A 24,582-nucleotide genomic window follows, 5' to 3' on the forward strand; every position below is an offset into this window, starting at 1 on the left:
ATAGATTGAAGTATTGGAGCCATGGGAATAAAGGTTCAGCGTCCTCGATGTTTTTTTGACATTGCCATTAATAATCAACCTGGTAAGAAAATTAGTATTCCTATATAACATTTATAAATGAATATTTAATATTTTAAATTGGTAAAGTATAAACCAGCTTCTTTCTTTTTCAGCTGGAAGAGTTGTCTTTGAATTATTTTCTGATGTGTGCCCCAAAACATGCGAGAACTTTCGCTGTCTTTGTACAGGTTTGTTGACATTTTCAGTTGCCCTGATGCTAGTCCCATTTAACTATGGTTTTAATTTTCTTATTTAACAGATTTTAGATTTCCCCATGCAGATTATGTACCATTGCCTAGGATGTGGAAGTAATTCTTAGAAATACTACTTAGTTGAGAGTGAGTGAGAGAGCACATAATTGGGGGAGAGGAGCAGAAGGAGAGGGAGAGGAAGAGCGAGAGAATCTTAAGCAGGCTCGGTGCTCAGCACAGAGCTTGATGCAAGGCTCAATCCCATGACCCCCTGGGGTCATGACCTGAGCTGAAATCAAGTGTCGAATTCTCAACTGACTGAGTCACCTAGGTGCCCCTAGAAATACTACTTGCAATGGGCTTTTATCTGAGATTGATTTCTACATTTCTACACTCTCCAGAAAGACACTGGTGATTTTTAAATGAACTAAAAAAAAATTCCCGAGGAGAGTAAAAATTCTGTAGTTTAAAGACGTCTACATAGTTCAAGAGAGGTATATTTTACGGGGGAAAGCTTTCCTCATTAATTTTTCTTTAATACTGCCTGCTTGATTTTTTTTCCTACTAAATGGCTTACTAATTTTTCTTCTCTGTAGGTGAAAAGGGGACAGGGAAATCAACTCAGAAACCATTACATTATAAGAGTTGTCTCTTTCACAGAGTTGTCAAGGATTTTATGGTTCAAGGTGGTGACTTCAGTGAAGGTAAGACTTTGAATCCCACAAAAGAAAATCATAATACTTTGTTAGGTATCATAGACCTTAAAGTTAGACAAGTCTCTAGAAGTACTCACAGACAAAAAGAAGGAGGCACATAGATAATTTTACTTTTGATGCATGAATTAATTTCACAAATGTGCTTCTGAATTAAAAAACACTATTCATCTCGTAGTAATTTGTCAGTGTGTGTGTTTGGTTTTGTCAAAACTAGTAATTCTTAACTATAATATAGTTTTTACCTATACTTTTAAATTGTAAAAACACTGAAATTGTATTTTTAAAGACATTTTGGGAAAAAATCTAATTTTTGTTCAAAGGTCTACATAATCACTAGAATCTGAGTGTTCTTTTTTCCACAAATCTTAATAGAGACTTTGTCACATTCTTAACTCTTGTATCATAGAGAAAAGAAAGTAATTTGGGATCTTGTCAGTATTGACTTTAAATTAATATCTTTTATGATTTGCTGTGAACCTTTGAGTATTTTTGATTCAAAGTCATTTAAGCACCTACTTTGTAAGAAGCATTTTGTTTAGGTGGCGCCTTCAAAGAGATTACTGTCTTGGGAGTTCAAGAGTCCATGTTTCTCATTCTTAGGGAATGGACGAGGAGGGGAATCTATTTATGGAGGATTTTTTGAAGGTAAAGATGTTTACATTTAAATTGTATTTTTAATGTTTTCTGTATTTAATTTTTCTCTATTGAATCAATAAGATTATTAAACAGTATACTAATATCCAACTACAGTTAGTGAATCCAAAAGTTAATCTTTTTGTGAAAAAATTTATATGATAGACTTTTTATAGAGGTAGGATTTTTTGTGTGTTTAGAACATTAATACATCATATTATTTGAAGGGTTTCAATGATCTATAATAAAGTCTTAGAATTATAGTGCTAGATTGGGCACTTCCACAGCTTAACCTTAATCTTTATTAAAACAGATTTAGCAATATTTCATACTAACAGTACTCACATGTTTAGTGGGTCCATTTTTCTGTGCATTTTTTTTATTTTTTTATTTTTTAAGTTTATTTATTTTGAGAGAGAGAGCGAGCATGAGCAGGGGAAGGACAGGGAGGGAGTAAGAGAAAGAGAATCCCAAGCCAGCATGGAGCCTGATGCAGGGCTTGAACCCAGAAACCGTGAGATCATGACCTGAGCCGAAACCATAAGTCAGATGCTTAACCAACTGAGCCACCCAGGCTCCCCTTCTGTGCACTTTAAAAAAAAAATCCCTTTGATATTTTAAACTTTGGATAATGTTTTTCTCAAATTAAAATTTTCTCTCTGGAATTTTTTATTAATGTGAAGATTATTTGAAAGACTATAAACTTGAATGTGGAAATAATTTCGTATTTCATATTTTTCACTTCAGGAATTCAGTAAAATTTTATTTCACGTTCTACTTGGGTGGTTCTCATATTCGAATCCAAGATTGCAGAGCAAGCTACTCTTTGCAATAAATGATGCTGTGGCAGAGATTAAGTTAATGAATGCCTCTCTGTGCTTAAAATAACCATATGTGCTTTTTTTGTGCTCAGAAAAGAAACAGAGGAAGTGTAAAAGAATCCTATCTGGTTTCTTTCTCTTCCTTTTTTAGGAACGTTTTATTTTTTTGTTTGAATAAGCAAAGAAAATTGTGTTGTCTTTTCCAAAATGATATAAAAGACAAGTAAATGCAAATGGAAAGAAAGGGGGGTGATAATAGTATTTGAATTTATAGCAAGGGATTGAAAATTAGAAATGTTTTAATCTAAAAAGGTGGAAGAAGGAATTGGTTAATATTTGATTCTTTCTTCTTTAAACCTTTTATCTTTTGTCTGGTGCTACAGAGCACATATGAAAATAAGATATGAAGAGTGAAAATGAAATTTTTTGGAGTTTATGCCTATAATATAACTGAAAACTTCGCTTCTCTATAGATGAGAGTTTTGCTGTTAAACACAACAAAGAATTTCTCTTGTCTATGGCCAACAGAGGGAAGGACACAAACGGTTCACAGTTCTTCATGTAAGTATTTATGCTGTGATCATTTAAAATATCCCTTTTTTGGTGTGTCATTTCTCATTGATTGCTAATAAATAGGAGAGGGATCCATAATGGGGAAAATTCTTGAAGGAAAGGGAACAGTGAATTGTTGAAGAGAGTAAAATTGTTAAAAGTGAAATTGAACTGTACTGCTTACGTTTCCAAATGATGAAGACTTGTCAAAAGGACACAGGAGCCAGACTGAAGGGGTAAGGTTCCCCCTGGCCAGATTAGGAAAATTTGAGCATCAAAATAAATAATGATAGTATCGGATTATTAAATAAAATAGAAATCCAGCAGCCCGTACAGGTATAAATAATAAACGAATAAATAATAAGGGAGAAGACAAAGCTGTTTCTTAGTAGAATGTCAGCTAATAAATTTAAAAGGAATGATAGAAAAGTCACCATTTTGCAGTCATCTCCATAATGACTGATTGAGGAAAGAATTATTTATTTAGAGCACAAGTTTAATAATAAGAATATTTGCAGAGTATCTCTTTATAAATTACTTGTTTACAAAGAATGAAATGCAGTTGATCCTCATTATTCAAAGATTCTATATTTGTGAATTTGCGTACTTACTAAAAATTATTTATAGTTCCAAAGTGGGTACTGCTAATGCTTCCAATTCTGAACCCCAAAAAATTTTGGCCAGGACTCTTCAACAGTGCATATTTTTTATCATGTCCTATCGGTACAGATTTGCTCTCCTCCTCAATAGCCTTAGACTCTCCTTGTCTCAGAAGAACTTAATCTGTAAGCACCATATGGCTTATTCCAGTGATTTACTATTCCATATTTGTAATTCCCGTCTTCAATAGTGAAAAACCTGGCTCCCATTATCTTCAGAATTTCTACCCATTTGCTGAATTCTATTTAAAAACTTGCTATTCTATTCTATGAAAAGTAACCTACTAACTAGAGTTGTTATTTACTTATAGTTATTTTTGTTTTTAGACCAAGGGTATGTAGTTAAAATACTGTGTTTAAAAGTGGCTCAGATTAGTGCCTTTTGGTGTGAATTTTGTGTGGTTTTGGTGTGAATTTTGTGTGGTTTTGTGGCTCAAAATATGTTAGGTTGATTGGTGTATGATTATATTTTGTTGTCTCACCATGATTAGTTTTTAGTTTTTTTTTTTTTAAGTTTATAAAACATGATTCAAAAAGAATACCTCTTAAGTATCGTATCCACCTAACTTTTCACTCCATTGCCATTCCCCATTTTTTCATCCCATTCCCATCCATCCATATTAGTAACCAAACCTTATTAGTTTCTGGCTTATCTTCCTCTATTTCTTTTTACAAAAATAAGCACAGATACATATATATATTTTTTTATTTTCCTTTTTTTCTTACACAACAGATAGCATACTGCATACAGTGTTTTTTGTTCTTTTCACTTAGCAGTATATCCTGGAAATCACTCCATATCAGTTCATAGAGATCCTTTTCATTTATCTTGCAGCTGCATATTACTCTGGTGTGTCAATAGACTCTAGTTCATTCAACTAATTGCCTTTTTAAGGCAATTAATTGTCTTTCTGATTTTTTAAATGAAAACAATTTATATCATGTTGGTCGTAGAAAAATAAGAACACAGATAAATAGAAGAAAAAATTCCTGTCCCCAGAATGTCTTTCTCTGCAATAAAAATGTAACCTAAATGTTGCATATACTCTATAATAAACTTTGGATACAATATAAATCTCTGCACATAGCTAAGTATTAATATTTTGATAGCTATACGTGAATCCATTGGTTGAATGTACTATGCTTTATTTGTCTAATTTTTTTTTAAGTTTATTTATTTATTATGGGAGAGACCAAGAGAGTGAGCATGCAGGGGAGGGACAGAGAGAGGGAGAGAGAATCCCGAGCAGGCTCTGCAGGATCAGTGCAGAGCCTGAGGCAGGACTTGAACCTACAAAACCGTGAGATCATGACCTAAGCTGAAATCAAGAGTTGGATGCTTAACTGACTGAGCCACTGAGGACCGTCTTTATTTATCTAAATTTTGAACATTTGGCTTGCTTCCTGGTTTTCAAACTGCTGCAGTGAGCATTGTTGTACCTATTGTTTGAAGCATTTTTAACTATTTTACATAAGTTGCTAGAAGTTTACTAGTGAAATGTTTACATATTTTTAAGTCTTTCTATATATATATATATATATATATATATATATATGTCTTTATAAGTCTTTTAAGTCTTTCTATATATATAGATATCTATATATCTATATATATAGATATAGATATAGATATTGCTATATAATGTACTCTAGTATCAACAGTATAGTATGCAAGTTCCAGTGTCACCAGATCTTCAACAACACTGTTTTCATTTGTTTGTCTTTAAATTAAAACCCTTCCTGTGCTATCCAAAACTTCTCTGTTAAGTTTATGTAATCCTTCACGTATATTCTCAGAATCTTCACTCTATGTGTTGATTTTTCCTTATCTCTCTTTATTTCTAGGTAACCCTTCTTTAACTTGTGTTTTGTTTTTATTGTTTTTAAAGGAGACAACTTCAGTTTTTTAATCTTAAAAAACTTTTTTATTGTGGCAACATATGTGATATGAAATTTGCCATTTTAATCATTTTTAAATGTATAATTTAATGGTATTAATTATATTCACAATATTGTGCCACTGTCACCACTGTTTCCAAAATGGTTTCATTGTCCCAGAAACTAACCCATTTCTTTTTACCCTCAGCCCCTGGTAACCTCTATTCTGTTTTCTGTCTCCATGAATTTCCTATTCTAGATATACAAGCAGGGGCTCCCAGGTGGCTCAGTCAGTTCAGCGTCCAACTTCGGCTCAGGTCATGATCTCACAGTTCGTGAGTTTGAGCCCCACGTTGGGCTCTGTGCTGACAGCTCAGAGCCTGCAGCCTGCTTCACATTCTGTGTCTCCCTATCTGCCCCATCCCCACTCATGCTCAGTCTCTCTCTGTCTTAAAAATAAATAAAACATTAAAAAAATTTTTTTTAGATCCACAAGCAGAATCATGCAATATTTGTCTATGGTTAGCTCTGTGAGGAGCCACTAAACTGTTTTCCACAGTGGTTGCATCATTTTATATTCCTATCAGCACTGTATAAGAGTTCTCGTTTTTCTCCTCTTCAATACACTTTTTCACCAATTCGAGAATGACCATGAAAACGCAGAGTTTAGGGGTTATAAATGAATTCTAGTGAGGAAGTGAACTTGCAAGTTATGGAATCTGTGAAGTGATGTTTGACTAAATCTAGATACAAAATATATGTATACGTTGAATGTAACATGTAATACAAATACACATAGGGTATACACAATGGTTTTTACATCTCTAAAGGGTTTAAACAACTTCAGGTGAACATAGCTGTTGTAGGAAGAAAACAGTAAGGAGTTAGTTTTACATGTAAGGTGAACTTATGAAAATACATGAACATGTTTGAATTTTTGTTAATTAGTATCATGTGGGCTTTAACCAAAGGTTAGCTTAGATTGTGTTCCTTCTTCCAAATTTCTAGTGCCTTTTTAAAAACTTTTTTTAATGTTTATTTTTGAGAGAGACAGAGTGCAGGTGGGGGAGGGGCAGAGAGGGAAGGAGACACGGAATCTGAAGCAGGCTCCAGGCTCTGAACTGTCAGCACAGAGCCCAGCTTGGGGCTCCCAACTGATGACTCAGGAGATCATGACCTGAGCTCAAGTCGGATGCTTAACCGACTGAGCCACCCAGGCACCCCATCTAATGCCTTGTTTGATACGATTCTTTAACATAATAAATGATATACAGTGTCCATCTTCATTCTACACCAATACCAATCTTCTCAACTACAAAGATTTTAAGTTTGGTGTGGAGTAGAAAAAAAGATTTTACAAAATTACTTCATTTGCAGGACTTTTTGCTTATTTTGAATTTTGTCAAAAGTTTTAATCCAGATTTCTTCAATGTGAAGTTTGTTTGTATATCAGGGAAAATAAACTCGAAGGTCTTTGGATCTTCGGTAACATAAGCCAGTAAAGCCTGCTGGGACAAGAATCTAAACTGATAATCCATGTATTAAAAAGATAGGGATAGTCAGCCTGACCAGTTACTGCCTCATGCAGGCGCCACACCTTCCAGCGTTCCAGAAGGTCTGAATTCTGGATTTTTGAGTCAAAGTATCCAAAACTTTTAATGTTGGCAACTAATTAAAATTTTTACAAACACTATATGGACCATTTCTGTTCTAGTCAACAGAACACATGTGAGGCCCATCTGAATATATACAGTAAGTCCCCTTTTATTCACGGGAAGTACGTTTCAAAGATTCCCTCCAGTGGATGCCTGAAACTTCATATAGTACTGAACTCTCTATATATTACATGTTTTCCTATATAGACATACCTGTGATAAAGTTTAATTTACAATTTAGGGATAATAAGAGACTAACAACAATAGCAAAAAGAACAATACACTGTAACAAAAGTTATATGAATGTGGTCTCTATCGGAATCTCTTACTGTATTGTACTTACCCTTTTTGTGATGATGTGAGATGATAAAATGCCTACCTGATGAGATGAAGTGAGGTGAATAACAGGCATTGTGATGTAGTGTTAGGTTACTTTTGAACTGATAGTATGTCAGATGGAGGATCATCTGCTTCTAGACTGTGGACTGACCACAGGTTACCATAGGTGACTGAAACTGTGGAAAACAAAACCACAGTTATGCAGTTGATCTATGCTTTAACTGTTTAAAATGTTAAGGTTGAAAAGCACTATTGTTAAACCCATAAACTAGTGGAATCTTTTGTTAAATTGTGGTCTGTTCATACAATAGAATTTATAAAAACCATAGAACATTCTACATGTTCAGTAAGAACCCAGGCACATGCAAGAAACGTGGATGAATGGAAATAACACCAAAATGTCAACTTTAGTTAACATGTAAGTTCTCAACAATGAGTGGTATTACTTTCATGATCAGAATGAGTTTTTGAAAATACATTATGTAGAAAGCATCTTGAATTTTTTCTGTTCGACTTAAGGTTAATGTAGTAAAATTCTATTATGTTAAAATAGCATGTGATTTCTTTGTATGCAACTTTGTTTCCAATGCAGTTATTTTCTTTTCCTTTTTAGAGATGCTAACTTTGTTTTTCTCTGACTTTGTTTTTATTCTTCTATCTGATGACTTCCAAAGAACAACGAAGCCAACTCCTCATTTAGATGGGTAAAGATTATTTTAATTTATTTTTTGACCACTTTAATGTTAAAATTAAAAGCTTTTATTTAGTCATCTTTACTTGACTCTTTAGGCATCATGTTGTTTTTGGGCAAGTGATATCTGGCCAAGAAGTTGTAAGAGAGATAGAAAATCAGAAAACAGATGCAGCTAGCAAACCATTTGCTGAGGTGCGGATACTCAGTTGTGGAGAGCTAATTCCCAAATCTAAAGGTAAAAACAAGCACATATTTCTGATAATTCTTATGCATGCTAAACGATCAGAGACATTCTAAATTGTTGGTGTGAAATTCATACTAATGTGAACATACATATGAGGCATTTGTGTTTTCTGAATGTCTTTTATCTTCACACTTTGTTCATTTACCATGGAGTCATCTAGTTTTCCCATTAAAAAAAAATTAATGTTTATTTACCTTTGGGGGGGGGAGTCACAGTGTGAGCGGGGGAGGGGTGGAGAGAGAGGGAGACACAGAATCCGAAGCAGGCTCCAGGCTCTGAGCTGTCAGTACAGAGCCCAACACAGGGCTTGAACTTACAAACCATAAGATCATGACCTGAGCCAAAGTCAGATGCTTAACCGACTGAGCCACCCAGGTGCCCCTCTAATTTTCCCTTCTTGTTAGTTTGCTATAATTTATCCTTCTCCTTCCACTTTGTTTTGGGGTTTTGTTTTGTTTTGTTTTTTAACTGTAGTTGTATAAATAGCATGGTAAATAAATACTCTTCTAGAGAAAGACACAGTGAGGGGGACGATGACAATTGAAGAGAATAACATAAAGAAACTTCAGGGAATAATTATTTCCGTTTATGCACTACTGAGATTCAGAAGTATTTGGAATATTTGAGAAACTTCTTTACTTAGACCAGAACATTTGAAATTAACATGACCAATAGTTTGGTATGATATTATGGAACTTTGTTTACTTAATATTTTTTTGTTTACTTAATGTTTTAAGTGTTTATATTATATATGTGAAATACGTAACTGCCATTATTTTTGACAAATATTGGGTCCTTCGTTACCCTAAAATTAATGGGGTGAGATTACCTGTGAGAAAACAATAAAATAATAAATGGACTATATTCTTCCTATTCTTACTAGTCTAGGGAATAGTATCCATATTTAGTTTTTCATGTTTAACGAATGTGAGAGTCATCTATAATCTTTTCTTTTCTTTTTTTTTTTTTTTAATTTATTTATTTTTGAGAGAGAGAGAGAGAGAGAGACAGACAATCCCAAGCAGGCTCCATACTGTCAAGCACAGATGCACGCAGAGCTCCATCGCACAACCAAACTGTGAGATCATGACCTGATCCAAAGTCACAAGTCAGACCCTTAAGCAACTCAGCCACCTAGGTGCCCCTATAATCCATTCTGATCCTTACAATAACTGTACTAATTTCTCCCATTTTACAGATGAGGATAGTCAAGAAGATTAAGGTTTTTACCACAGCAGGGAACTAAGCTTCAAACCCAAGCTTGCTGGCTCCAGATTTAGAGCCTTTTCTGTTATGTATTGCTAACTCATTAAAGTCTTTAACATTCTTTTCAGAATTGCCCTAAGTAGAACATTCTGTTCTCAAGTTTTAGGTATACTGATTTCCTTTGTATCATTTAGAAATAGGCACATTTGTTTTCTTTTAATGTAAAAACACCCAAACTAGTCATAGAAGCTTATTTTTAATTTTCTGTTTTCTCTATTCCACTTCGATTCTGATAATTTTCTTCTCTGTCATATTAAATATATATATACTTTGTAAACCATTGCAGGAATATGCTGCAGCTCATAATGGGACTGTTTATATAACTTGCTGATATTCATAAGCCTGGCTGTCTATCTTTATGCACAAACAACATGTATAATATATGTTTTGTGTTTGTGAAGATCCAGTGAAGAATGAGATGTTACTGAGTATCTTACATTAGAAAAAACAAAAACTAATTAATGTTTGCAAATTTTACACCCTGATACTGATACTTAATCCTTAAGACTGTTAGTATCATTGGAATATTTTCGTTTAAGGCATTATTTCTTCTCAAATCATCTAGGAAATTTTTATCTTTTATTTTCTACTAAAAACTTGGGTTTTTTCTTGTACTTTATGTCTCTTGTGTCTCTTTAAGGTCTCTTGTGTTAGGATATATTCTCTGCTTATAAAAGTTAAGGATACTGTGGTATATATATTTAGAAAGAAATTGGGGTAATAAAAATGCACATTTTAAACCATAAGCATAGATTTTCTAATAAATTTGGTGTAAACATTCTTTTAGTAATAAAAGGTCAGTGTTTGAATTATTGCTGAAAGAATGAGAAAGTGAATGAGTGCACTCTTTGTATGTTATTTATTATTTGTCTTCATCATGTATTTTCACATGTAGAAATAAATGCTAATTTTGCTGATGCCATTGTGACCAGACAGTTGTGCTGAAAGTTGATGTAGTGTCCTACTGTGTGTCCCTCAAACTCTTGCTAAGGAAGCATACCTTGCCCTTATCAGTTTTAGCAGGTGGGGAGGGAACATTTGGCTTTATTAGTGTCTGCCCAGGAGTTCATGTAAAGGTCAAGTGTGTTTTAAGCCATACTCCCATGCCTACCCTGTCCTGTTCTATACTGTGGAAATATGAAAAGATCTTTATATTTGAGGTCACAAAGTTTGGAACCTATTACCCTGCAGTCCTTTAATTACTATTCAGAACATTGGTCAGAATGGATTTTGTCATGCATCTATATAATCTTTTTTTAGGCAGAGCTGTGTCTCACATCCAATTTGTAAGTTTGATGGCCTCCTTACAGCTTTAAATTGGAAACAGTCAGAAAGCTTTATGCAACACTGTGGTGTTCATCATTATATTTAAAATCTTGTTTGAGAGATTTACACCCCAGTTTAAAAAGAAATAAATACAGAATCTTTTTTTTTCTTTTTCTAACTTCCTGAAAGAAAACAAAAAGACTTCTGAAGAATTCTGACTGTCTGGGCCCACCTGTATATGGTCTTGGTGAGTCTGGGCAATCTTCTTGGGCCTTTATCCCTTTTGCTGTTGCAGAATTGGAAATTCCGTTTTTTGTAGCTATTTGAATATACCTGAGAAGGTTCAGAGTTAAGAAGAAGAACCTTCCAACACATGTAGGAATGGAACACTGGAGGCTAATAAAAACTGCATTTCTGTAGAGGCTGTCAAGGGACAGAATGGAGGATGGAACATAGACCACCAAAGAATGAAACCACTACCTAAGTCAAGCTGCTTACTGATTTTTCAGGAGTTGGCATGACCTCAGGTTAAAAGAGAGGTCTGTACACACCTTGACCATGCAATAAGAGATGGGGCCATTGCTATATTACATAGAGTTTTATGTTACAGAAACACAAGTGCTGAGTTACAGATGGATATACAGTAGATAGTTGTATGAGTAGAAGTTTTGCCTGTATGTGGTAGGAAACATTGCCTGGCAATGCACAAAAAAAAAAACAATAGGGGAAATAGTCAGTGAATCTTGTACTCAGGAGACGGTAAAGAACACCAGAGATTCATTTATATAGTAAGAGGATCCCATTCATTGTTCTTAACCTGGAATTAGGAGCAGTGGTGATGGAACTTGTGCTGGAAGATAGTGGGATGTTAAACTTAGAAACTATCTAGGAGATGAGACCAGTAATATGAAATGAAAATACCTAAAGGAGACCTATTTTAGGAATAGTTCTATTCTTTATTCTATCCTATTTGATGATGCCCTAGAAATTGCCTTCAATATAAAGGTTTCATGTGAAATTCATTGATATAAAATCTGTAGATCTCAAATAAAAATGAATAAGGCAGCATTTTTTTTTTTTTTTTTACCTGAAATCTTTACAAGTAAAATGTTCTGGAGTTTGTTTTACTTTATCATACTAGTAGAATCAGTACCTAATTAGTAAGATTACACTGTGGGGCGCCTGGGTGGCTCAGTGGGTTAAGCATCCGACTTCGGCTCTGGTCATGATCTCGCGGTTCGTTCGTGAGTTCAAGCCCCGCGTCGGGCTCTGTGCTGACAGCTCAGAGCCTGGAGCCTGTTTCAGATTCTGTGTCTCCCTCTCTCTCTCTCTCTGACCCTCCCCCATTCATGCTCTGTCTCTATCTCAAAAATAAACGTTAAAAAAAAAAAAAAAAAAAAGATCACACTGTACCCTACCCCACCCTCCAAAAAGGTCAGTGAATAGGTTTAGGAAGTTCTTTTACATAGTGATAAGCAAATCACATAATCTAAAAAACTATCCAGAAATGGCCCACAAGTTTAAAGTGTTATTCTTTGTTATTCGTTTTCATCCCATTATGATTTTTAACTTGCATTGTGTCTTTGCTTTAGGTAGTGTTTCATTTTTACCTTAAGGATTCTTAAATGTTTGTTAAAGATACTTTGAAATAGATTTTGTGTAAGTGGTAAGTAGGGTTTTTTGTTTGTTTTTTTGGCAGTATCCCATTATTGTCATACTTGGAAGTTTTAAAATATCTACAGTTTTTAACATTTAATATATTAATTTGGTTGAAAATTTAGAGGCCAAAAAGGATAGTCAGTCAATGAAAAGTCTTCTTCCAATCTCTGCCCATCAATTTTCATTCCCACATTTTGTATATCGGTCTATATGTGAATTTTGGTCACATAGAATAAATTCTTAAAAGTGGAATTAATAGACTACAGGGGTCATGCATTTGTAATTTTGGTAGACACTGCCAGTGAATATAAGAAAATAAATTACCTTCTGGGGCACCTGGGTGGCTCATTCGGTTAATCGTCTGACTTTGGCTCAGGTCATGATCTCATGGTGTGTGAGTTTGAGCCCCATGTCAGGCTCTATGCAGACAACTCAGAATCTAGAGCCTGCTTTGGGTTCTGTGTCTCCCTCTCTCTCTCTGCCCTCTCCTACTCATGCTATCTCTCTCTCTCTCTCAAAAAAAATATTAGAAAATAAATTACTCTTATATACTTTGCAAAGCCACGTATTGCCGAACTCTGTGTAATCTTTTTTTTTTCTTAATGTTTGTTTATTTTTGAGTGAGGGAGACAGAGCGCAAGAAGGGGAGGGGCAGAGAAAGAGAGAGGGAGACACAGAATCCAAAGCAGACTCCACGCTCTGAGTTGTCGGTACAGAGCCTGACATGGGACTTGACTCAATGAACCGTGAGATCATGACCTGAGCCGAAGTCAAGATGCTTAACCAGCTAAGCCACCCAGGTGGCCCAACCAAACTTGTAATCTTTACCAGCCTTAAAATAGGTCAGGGTTTTGTTTTGTTTTGTTTTGTTTTGTTTTGTTTTGTTTTTTAAGTTTTATTTATTTTGAGAGAGAGAATAGGGCAGGGGCAGAGAGAGAAGTGGGGAAAGAGAATCCCAAGCAGGCTCTGTGCTGTCAGTGCAGACCCCAATGTAGGGCTCAGTCTCACAAACTGAGATCATGACCTGAGCTGAAATTAAGAGTCAGTTGCTTAACCAGCTGAGCCACCCAGGCATCCCTGATGTTAACATCTTTTAATTTAAGAACCATTTATATGAACTGATATCATTCCTTTATCTCTTATCTTTTACTCATTCTATTGTTTTTTCTTTTTGAAATTCCAAGTCACTTTCTGTTATTTCCTATTTGGAGAAATTCCTTTCGCCATTTGATTGATTGATATATTAGTTTTAGTGATTCAGCAACTCTGTACATTACTCAGTACTCATCATGATAAGTGTACTCTTAATCCTTTTCACCTATTTCAGCCATCCTGTCCCACTCTGGTAACTATCAGTTTGTTCTCTATAGTCTTATAAGGGGTTTTTTGGTTTGTCTCTTTTTTCTTTGTTCGTTGTTTTGTTTCTTGAATTCCACGTGAGTGAAATTATATGGTATTTGTCTTTCACTGACTGTCTTACTTTACTTAGTATTAATATCCTCTAGATCCATCCATGTTGTTGCAGATGAAAAGTTTTCATTCTTTTTTTTATGGCTGAGTAATATTCCATTGTGCATATACCACATCTTTATCCATTCATCTATCAGTGGGGGCAGCTTCCATAATTTCACTATGGTAAATAATACAGGGGTGCATATATCTTTTTGAATTTGTGTTTTTATATTCTTTGGGTAAATACCCAGTAGTGGAATTACTGGATTATAGGGTAGTTCTATTTTTAGTTTTTTGAGGAACCTCCATACTGTTTTCCAGACTGGCTGCACCAGTTTGCGTTCCCACATATTTATGTATTTCTTAACCATTTAACATGTGTAAAACTCTGCTGCTATTTTTATTAGTTTCTTATTCTTTTTTATGTATCATTGATGAAGTTTGAATTTTGCGCCCCTTTCCCCATTTTTCCCACAAGCCATGTGGTTTTTCTTGTGCAATTTTTCATATATAGCACAGTGATTTATAGGAATACATAGGTTGTATAACAGTGGAACTGACTGTAATTCTTCAAAGCCTTTCTACTTTACTCTTTTCCTTATTGACTATACTGTCTTCTAAATCCCTATATATACAATTTATAGTCAGTTTCTTTTTTTATACATATACATTTTTTAGTGTTTATTTTTGAGAGAGAGAGACAGAGTGCAAGCAGGAGACGGGCAGAGAGAGAGGGAGACAGAGAATCTGAAGCAGGCTCCAGGCTCTGAGCTGTTAGCACAGAGCCTGACATGGGGCTCAAACCCCCAAACCATGAGATCATGACCTCAGCCGAAATTGGACACTCAACCCAGGTGCCCCTATAGTCAGAGTTTTTAGAACACTTAGTACTTACATGTATATTTTCTGATGCTGTTTGCTATTGAGTTCACACTTCTTGGTCTTATTTTCTTCAACGTTTATTTATTTTTGGGACAGAGAGAGACAGAGCATGAACGGGGGAGGAGCAGAGAGAGAGGGAGACACAGAATCGGAAACAGGCTCCAGGCTCTGAGCCATCAGCCCAGAGCCCGACGCGGGGCTCGAACTCACGGACCGCGAGATCGTGACCTGGCTGAAGTCGGATGCTTAACCGACTGCGCCACCCAGGCGCCCCATTGGTCTTATTTTCTAAATAGATTCTAAACTCTGAGGGAAGGGGCATGTCTTATGAGTTTATTATGGAATTTCCCCATAAACTCTACTATTCTTTATCTTTGTATCGTGGCATCATGGTGGGTATAGATCTATATACTGTTCAGTTAAACATATGGTTGACCTGTGAACACACAGGTTTGAACTGCATGGTTCCACTTATACATGGATTTTTTTTTAATATATAAATACAGTGCAGTACTGTAAATGTGTTTTCTTTCCTTACAGTTTTCTTAATATTTTTCTCTAGCTTATTTTAGGAATACAGTATATAATCCATTAACATACAAAATATGTTACTCGAACAGGCTGTTTGCAGTTAAGTTTTTGTGGAGTCAAAAATTACATGTGGATTTTTGACTGTACAGGGGTTTGGTCATCTGTACTTACTGATCTGAGAAGGATAAAGTTTCAGTCAGATTCTCAATGTGCCTAAATCATATTTTTATTTTACTTTTAACACAGATTTTGAGAATCCGGATACATTTTGTTAGAACTAATACTGATTTTGTCGTGTCTCTATTTTTTGCCTTTTTACTCTTCTTTAACTTGCCATTTCTTTCTCAGTCATTTTCTCTCTTTTTCTGAGCAGATCATAGGAAAGGGACATGTAAACTAAATTTCACTTAAAAAGTAATATTGACAAACATCAGAAGAGGACACCTTTTTAACCTTAGAGCTTTCTAAGTTCTCTTCCAGGGCATTTTTCCTAAAACACAGTTTATTTTCCTTGTATGGTAGATGTCATCTGGTATTCAGGCAGATTATATTACCATACAAATAGTTCCAGCATTTCGTATTGTTGTGATATCTTGCTTCGCTCAGATGTTTTCTTGAAAAGTCATGTGTGAACTAAATAATGGTTATTTGAAATATATTCAGTACATTTGGTGGGGAGAATAGGCTTGTTTGTTAAATAAACCAACTGCAGTATATTTCTCATAGGAAAGAATCTCATTGCAAAATATAGGTTGGAGCTAGTAATCATGGTAATCAATTAAAGCATTACTGTATTTATATGGGATATTTTTATTTTGCTTGCCTATTATGTGCTCTTAAATTTTTATTGAGAGTTACTTATTATTAATTTACTCCTTCAGTTGTTTTAAGTTTGATTACCCGTGGCCACCCACCCATCTCTCAGGTTTGTAGTATATATAAGTAGATGTTTCAGTTTATACATGTTTAAAAGATACTTATTCTGCCTCAACAGTAGTAGTCTTGGCTTCAGGTTAACGATTGAACTCATGAGACAAAATAGACTTCATTCAGCACTAAGTTTATTTTCCTTTAAGAAAGGATAATACCAAGGGCGCCTGGGTGGCTCAGTCAGTTTGGCAGCAAACTTTGGCTCATGTCATGATCTCACAGCTCATAGGTTTGGGCTCCACATTGAGCTGTGTGCTGACAGCTCAGAGCCTGGATCCTGCTTCAAAATCTGTGTCTCCCTCTTTCTTTGCCCCTCCCCTGCTTGCACTCTGTCTCTCAAACTTTTCAGAAAATGAAAAGTTAAAAAGATACACCGGACAGGAAACAGAACAGTTTATACAGCAACAACATAGTGGAGATCTCATGATTTCCAGGCAGAGCTTGTGTATGTCCCAGGCATCTCACACTTGTTATTTTCATGATCCAGAGGAACATGACTGTGTGATGAAACCATTACCTGGTGTCCCTTCACCTTTTATACCTTGTACCCATACTCCAATGTGTTAGCATTCATTGGTACTGGAAAAATTATTTTGGCAGTGAACTGTAAGTCCTTGGTAAAGGACATAGTAATTTCAGACCGGTTGTCATTTCTCTTGGAATTAGTACACTCCTATAAATTCTGAGTTAAGGATTTCAAGAATGATATGGCACTTGTGCCTCAGGTGTTCCTGAGGCTAAAGGAAAAGTTATAAACCAGCAGTTAACCCTTTCAGTTAAGGTCTATAAACAACCAGTAGTCCAAAGATGTGTTTTCTTTGTCCTCTGATATTTTTTTATCATGGAAAATATTAACATATACAAAATGGTTGAAGTACTATAACCAAACAACAGTGTTCATTTACCCACCTTCAACAATTAAGTCATGGCCAACCTCATTTTACTTATATCCTGGTCATTTCTCCCTTTGTTATTTAAAAAAAAAATTTTTTTTTTTAATGTTTGTTTATTTTTGAGAGAGAGCATGTGTGCGCAAGCGAGCCAGTGAGGGGCATTGAGAGAGGGAAACGGAATCCGAAGCAGGCTCCAGGCTGTGAGCTGTCAGCACAGAACCTGACGCAAGGCTTGAACCCACAGACCGCGAGATCATGACCTGAGCTGAAGTTGTGTGCTTAACTGACTGAGCCACCCACGAGCCCCTCCCTTTGGTACTTTAAAGCAAATTCTAGGCATAACATTTAATCAATAATTTTTTCATTATTTGATCCATAAAATTATTCTTTAAAAAAATTGTGGTCATAGGTATACACATACACACATACACCTATCTATATTTCTAAATATTCCTGACTGTTCAAATTTCTAATTATTTCATTAATGTTATTTTTTTTTAATATTTGAGTTTGAATCCAAGTAAGGTTCAGATATGGGGGTTGTAAGATTCTTTTAATTTTGTTTTTAATAGATTCCCTCTACCATCTCCTTTATGTTTCCTTGAGATTTTTTGTTGTACAAGCTAGGTCATTTATCCTGTAGTGTTTCCCATTATTGCACACAATGGATTATACTGATTGCATCTTTGTTATGTAATGTTTTTTTTATCCATTTCATATAACTTTGTAGTTAGAGGCAAATTCCTGCTTCATTTATTCTTTGGAAAACTTGTGATAAAGAGCATCTACTGTTTGTTTAGCCTGTGGCACAGTTTATATAAGGAAAAACAAGTAAATGCTTTATATTTTATTTACCAATATGAACTGATGGATTCTAATATGTTTGATGTGTTCCAGTTTATTATAGTTCTCCATATACTGATGTTGTCCCATCTTTGGCCTGATTTCACTTTAAGTCCACCGTGGTTTGAATTAGAATACCTTTAGAGGAGTCAAACTCTATTTGGTTTGTCTTATATTTACCCAGTTCTTGTTGTAGCACACCTGGTTAACTTCACTTATTTATGTTAAGGTGCCTAGTCTTTAAAGCGTTGAGTTTGGGAATCCATTTCAATTAAAATAAAATTTCAATTTGAAATTACTTTTTGTAGAGACACCAAATCCTAGTTATTAACCATTGGTAAATGACTGCCCTCTATGCTAAGTCTGCTCTTCAACTAAGCTAAATTTCTTAATCATTAGAGGAATGCTCAGGCATTGAAACCAGCCAATGTCAGCGGAGTCATGTTTCTTATTTTCCACATTCGTGTGGAATATTTTTTTGTATGTGTTATTTCTCTTCTACAGTTCTACCTCTAATCTTGGTAATAAGATAAAAAGTAAAAAACCACAAGAAGATTAGAATCTTGGACTCTTAAATAATTCTATGCTTTTTAGAAACAATCCTTCAGATGTTTCCTAAAATTAGTGTTTTAGACCTACCTGTTATTTTTCCAGTTCCTTAGTGTAGTAGATCAACTTTGATCTGTGAATCCAGAGACCTGTATTCTAACCCTAAATCTTGACTCCTTTCCTGTACCCCTCAGTTCAGATAGCTGGATGAGCTAAGTGTTAAGTACTGGACTTAGTGAGGATCTGCAGCAAATCTAAATTTCTGTCTAAAAAGTGTTGACCAAAAACCTTTTTGTTTTTTATTAAAGCTAAGAAAGAAGAAAAGAAAAGACATAAGTCATCATCATCATCCTCCTCCTCATCTAGTGACTCAGATAGCTCAAGTGATTCTCAGTCCTCTTCTGATTCTTCTGATTCAGAAAGTGCTTCTGAAGAGAAATCAAAAAAAAGAAAAAAGAAACATAGGAAAAATTCCCGAAAACACAAGAAAGAAAAGAAGAAGCGAAAGAAAAGCAAGAAAAGGTTTTAACTTTACTTTTATAATACAGGCTTTACATTCTTATTCCCTTCTGTTTGTAAGTAAATCTATTGGGATTTTGGATCGATTATTTGGCAATATGAAAATAGTGAGAAATACTCCATACCATGAAGTAGAAGACCATTCTTTAAAAATATTTATTACTTTTGAGAGAGAGAGAGAGCAAGCAGGGGAGGGTCAGAGAGAGAGGGAGACAAGAATCCGAAGGAGGCTCTGAGCTGTCAGCACAGAGCCCAACGTAGAGCTTGAACCCATGAGCTGCAAGATCATGACCTGAGCTAAAGTTTGGACGCTTAGCCGACTGAGCCACGCACGTGCCCCAAGTGTAAGACCATTTTGATTCTATAGTCTATAGATTAAATTTAGGTACATTCATTTCCATTTTCAGTAAAACCATTCAATTCAGTTGTTTCTCTGAACTTAGTGAAATGATCTTTTGGGTTCATAGGTTTATGTTTTATAGGAGGAATAGAGGATTAGTGAGAATTGCAGGACACCGGTGATTATTGTCTTTATTGTTTGTAACAATCTGTCTTGCTTTTTTAGTCCTTTATTTCTTTTGTTGCTATGATAGCACAAGAGTAAAAGCAAATAATGTCAGTGCATTTACTTTCTTTTCTGTTTTGTCTGAAATAATATATGTTTGTACTAAAACATGTCTTAATATGTCTTTTGCTTTTAAAGCAATTAATTTCTTTACCTACATTTTTAACTTTCAAATTTATCAGAGTACAGTGCCAATGGAGTTCCGTATTTTAGAACCATTTTATTGGAAAATACTTTCTGAGAATGTGATAATGGAAACAGTTGGTTTGGGTTTTGGGTTGGTTTATGAGAGGAATGAAGGAGGATTTTTCCCTTTGTAATTGAATCTTTGCAGTTGGGGGCAGGATGGCATATGTATTGTGACTTCTTAAAAAGGAAAGAAATCCCAACAGTTGGAAATTTGGGATAAGTGCATAATAACCAAATGGAATTTGTTTTGTGTGTTTTCTGTTAAGCGCATCTAGCGAAAGTGAGACTGAAAATCTTGAAGCACAACCGCAGTCTACTGTCCGTCCAGAAGAGATCCCTCCTATACCTGAAAATCGATTCCTAATGAGAAAAAGTCCCCCTAAAGCGGATGAAAAAGAAAGGAAAAACAGAGAAAGGGAGAGAGAGAGAGAGTGGTATGTGAATGTGTATATCTTATAGAGTGCCCTGCACTCTTCATAATCGAACTTTTTTTAAATCTTACTTTAAACAAGATTTAATTGGTGACCTTGTCCCAACATTGAAATATTTTTAATAGGATAATGCTAACAAAGGTCCTTTTTGCTAATAACTACATAGCTGATAAGATTAACTTAATTCAAACAGATTTTGAGTAAAAAGTTACTTTTTAAAAAGTAAGCAGTGCAGATACCAAAAAGATGTGTACCAATTCCACTTCAAACCAATTCTATTTAAAACAAGCTTACGGTGTTATTTGAATATATTAAACTTTACTTTTAAAAAAGTAAGAACCTTTAATAGGGCAAAAAGGCTGTTTTCCATGTCTAATTTATAGTATTCTAGTAATGAAAATTGATACCATATAGAACTTCTTCGAAGATTTTTCTCCATAAATTCATGTAATTAGTATTAGTAGGCTTTTTGATTCTTTATAAATCATTTTAATAATTATGTACAAAAACAGAAAAAAGATTGAGACCTTTTTCTTATTTATGACTAGAAATTTGTTGTTATAAAAGTAATAAAATTCAGAGTATCTCCCCTATACTTTCACACTAGAGTAAAAATATAAAAATAAGTCTTAGTGTAAAAAAAAAGTTTTAGTTGTGTGAAACTTGAGGTAATTTTGATGGATTGGATTGAGTTAATTTTTCCTCAAGTGTTAAGAAAGAATATTTTTAAGGAAATAAATATTGCTGAGAAAATGTTTGAACTACTTTACAATCAACTTTTCAAAACATAACTTATATGTGTATTGTTTATGCTAATTAAGTATTAACTCATTATTTTTTGAAAACAGTTTTCCCTTTTTGATGTAAACTTTGGTACTAAACCATGGTGTAAACGTTTTGTTAATTCACATCAGCTTGTGTCTGCTTACTTCTCATTAATTACTCTTCTCTGTAGTTCTTTTAACAGTGCTTAATGCTTAAGGGATTATAAGCTACTTTGGAATAAGATAGTTTTAAAATTGTTCTCTCAGTGGCATCCAACCAATGCTGAGCTATATGAACTCTTGTGTTGATTTTCCTTAACACTGTCAAGTTTATTTCATCTTAAAAATGGTTATATAGCAGTGTTTCTCAGCACACAGCTGGCATTTGCGGGCAGAATAGTTAGTTCTTCATCCTCGTGCACTATAAGACTTTAGCATTCCTGACTCGTGGCTCTAAGTACCAGTAGCACTCTCTAGTCATTGACAGTTGAAAAATGCTCCCATACTTTTCCAGATACCTACTAGGAATTGATAACATTCCTGGTTGAGAACTACTGATTGTTAAGTTTTTAAATTAGTTTAGATCCATAAAGCCAAATTTTCTAGATTCATTTTTATAAAATTGTATGTTTTAATTTTTCCCTTGCTTCCTTCTAGTAATCCACCTAACTCCCAGCCTGCTTCATACCAGAGGCGACTTTTAGTTACTAGGTCTGGCAGGAAAATTAAAGGAAGAGGACCAAGGGTAGGTGATTCTTTTCCCAAAAATCTTGATAATATTGGCATTTATCATAATTTTCGAATGTTTCTTAAATATTGTTTTGTACATAAGTAACTAAAATTTAGAGTAGATATGGATATTCAATTATATATTCTCTTTTTATAGTAACTTCTTTATATTGGTATTTCTAAACTGAAAATGCATGGGATATTAATAGATTTTACATGTACACAGTGTAAAATGAAGTCAGTGTTTTGTGCCCCCATGTTACTTCCTGACCACTGTATTGCTAATCTTGTTAAAAATTCATAAAAATTAACCTGGTTCTTATATCTCATTCTCTTTCTCTTTACTGGATCCTCCCTATCAATTTAAATATCTTGTGCTTTCAAAACTTTTTAGAAACCGAGCTATACTTGGTTTATTATTTCTTCACTTCCTACTCATTTCCTGCTTCCTAAACTGTTTCAGTTTGTCTTCTACTATTCTGTTGAAAATAGCACTTGCTATATGGTCAGCTACATGTCACAAAATCCAGCGAGTCCTTTCAGTCTTTGTCTTACTTAATCTCCCTCCTTGTAATACTCTTGCCCTTTGCTTCCATCGTATTTTCTTTCTGTTTCTGGCCAGTCTGTTTTGAATTTCCAATGCCAGTTCATACTTCAATAGCTAGCCTTTCATAGTGTAGTATCGTGGGTTCCAACTCTTTTCGTTGTGCACCTGCTCCTTGGTGGTCTCATCGCTCTCATGGCTTCAGTGGCTACCATATATTGATAATTCTCATTTGCTCTTCTGGTACCAGGGTTTATCTGACAGCTGGCTAGTTGCCTCACAAACACCTCAAACTCTGCATATATAATCCTGAGCATAAACAGTTCCTCTTTAGGCGTAATTCTCCTTTAGGTTCGTGTTCCGGCTGACAGATACCACCTCCTGTGTAGTTACTTAAAGCCCAAGAATGATTTCATTTCTCTGCTGTCCATCACCAAATCCTGTCAGTTCAACCTTCTCAATACTTTGAAATCCATCTGTTTCTCTCAAGCTCTACTCCCACACCTTAATTTAGTTTACCTTTGTATATTCTCTGAACTGTAAGTGGCCTTCTAACTGTTCTCATGGCAGCTCCCAAGCTTTTTTGTCTTAGGGTCTTGGACCCAAAGATTTTGTAATGTGGATTATATCTATCTATATTTACTGTTTTAGAAATTAAAACCAAGAACTATTAAAAATGTAGAAATGTATAAGCACACATTCCATTAGCAATGAAAGCAAAGATACTAAAATGTCGGGTAGTCTGAAAAACTCCCCTGTACGATAATGAAAGAACAAAAGTGAAAAAGGCAAGTAACATGATTCACTGATGAAAATAGTTTTGACTTCACAGATCCCCTGAGTCTTGGGATCCCTAGATCACATTTGGAGAATCACTGATAACAATTCTTTATCTAAACAGCATCCAGAATAGTCATTTAAAAATGAAAATCTGATTATATCACTCCTTTGCCATTGATCTCAGGGTAAATCTACAATTTTTACCATGGCCTATGAGACCTCACAAAATCTAGCCCTTGCTTACCTTATCAGTGCTCTCGAGTACTACTTTCCCTTACAGTTTTTATCTTTAGCCATACTGATCTATCTTGTGACCATTTCTAACAAATGCTATTTTTCCTGTCTCAGAACCTTCAAATATCATATTTTTCATGCTTCACATGTTCTTCCTTACCCATCCATTCTCACTGTTACTTCCTTTTCATTACCCTTGCCTTTGTAACTTCTCATACCTCATACATGTTAGTTTTCAGCTTTTTAAGTTATATTTAACTTTCCCTGTACTAAGCCAGATCTCTCTATTACATATTCTATGAGCACCTTGTACTTCTTTTACACTGATTCTAATTATAGCTGCATTTATGCTTATTAGTATCTGTGATTGTATATCTGTCTGTGGGTTTCCTAGCCTTGTAGAATACAACTTCTAAAAGACCAAAATCCAGATATGTCTTGGCTCACTAAAGTTTCCTCAATACATGGTAGAGCAGTTGGCCATTCTAAGAGCTGAGTCAATATTGGTAGAATAAATGAACATCAATGCATATACTCAGTTTTTCTCATAATAGGGGAAATGTTTACTTTGACACATCAAGAATATATATTTCCAAATTGGAACTTGGCAACTTGTAAGGGTTCTACTTGTAAGGGTACTACTTGATAGTAGTATCACTTAAATAGGACAGTTCTACAGAGAGGACATAAGTGGCTAGAGTTTGTGTGGCTAATGCTTTTTATTGGGAATTTACAGTATGAGTGTCTGTTTAAAGTATTTTCACCTCACTGGTTTCATACCTGAAAATTAGGAAATTTTAGTTATTATAGAGGGTATAAGAAATACCAGACATTTTACTTGAACCTAGAAATGTATATACTTCAGATATTATTGCAGTGCTTTTATATTTTTATATGTTAATTTTTTTCCCTTTTTATTTTCTTAAGCGTTACCGAACTCCTTCTAGATCCAGATCAAGGGATCGTTTCAGACGTAGTGAGACTCCTCCACATTGGAGGCAAGAGATGCAGAGAGCACAAAGAATGAGGGTATCAAGTGGTGAAAGATGGATCAAAGGGGATAAGTAAGATTTAACTATATTATTTCAAACGTAGTGACAAATATTTTTTTACT

General features: G+C 34.8%; 1 protein-coding gene across 6 annotated transcripts in view; it reads left to right on the forward strand.

Moving 5' to 3' along the window:
- PPIG (peptidylprolyl isomerase G) overlaps positions 1 to 24,582 on the forward strand; it is a 45,061-nt gene that overhangs the window by 14,632 nt on the left and 5,847 nt on the right. For 4 of the 6 annotated variants that reach the window (XM_006935342.5, XM_045033917.1, XM_045033916.1 and 1 more), the window contains 11 exons: positions 5 to 82; positions 174 to 248; positions 848 to 955; positions 1,568 to 1,612; positions 2,895 to 2,982; positions 8,179 to 8,208; positions 8,294 to 8,433; positions 19,022 to 19,235; positions 20,253 to 20,420; positions 21,839 to 21,926; positions 24,396 to 24,532. In XM_006935342.5, coding sequence (XP_006935404.3) covers positions 22 to 82; positions 174 to 248; positions 848 to 955; positions 1,568 to 1,612; positions 2,895 to 2,982; positions 8,179 to 8,208; positions 8,294 to 8,433; positions 19,022 to 19,235; positions 20,253 to 20,420; positions 21,839 to 21,926; positions 24,396 to 24,532 — 1,154 coding nt within the window. In that variant the 5' untranslated portion in view covers positions 5 to 21. Of the gene's footprint in view, positions 1 to 4; positions 83 to 173; positions 249 to 847; positions 956 to 1,565; positions 1,613 to 2,894; positions 2,983 to 6,689; positions 7,923 to 8,117; positions 8,209 to 8,293; positions 8,434 to 19,021; positions 19,236 to 20,252; positions 20,421 to 21,838; positions 21,927 to 24,395; positions 24,533 to 24,582 lie in introns of those variants that run through there. The other 2 variants (XM_045033918.1, XM_045033919.1) reach the window with 2 other exon arrangements.

This window comes from Felis catus, chromosome C1 (genome assembly GCF_018350175.1).
Source record: "Felis catus isolate Fca126 chromosome C1, F.catus_Fca126_mat1.0, whole genome shotgun sequence".
NCBI lineage: Eukaryota > Metazoa > Chordata > Mammalia > Carnivora > Felidae > Felis > Felis catus.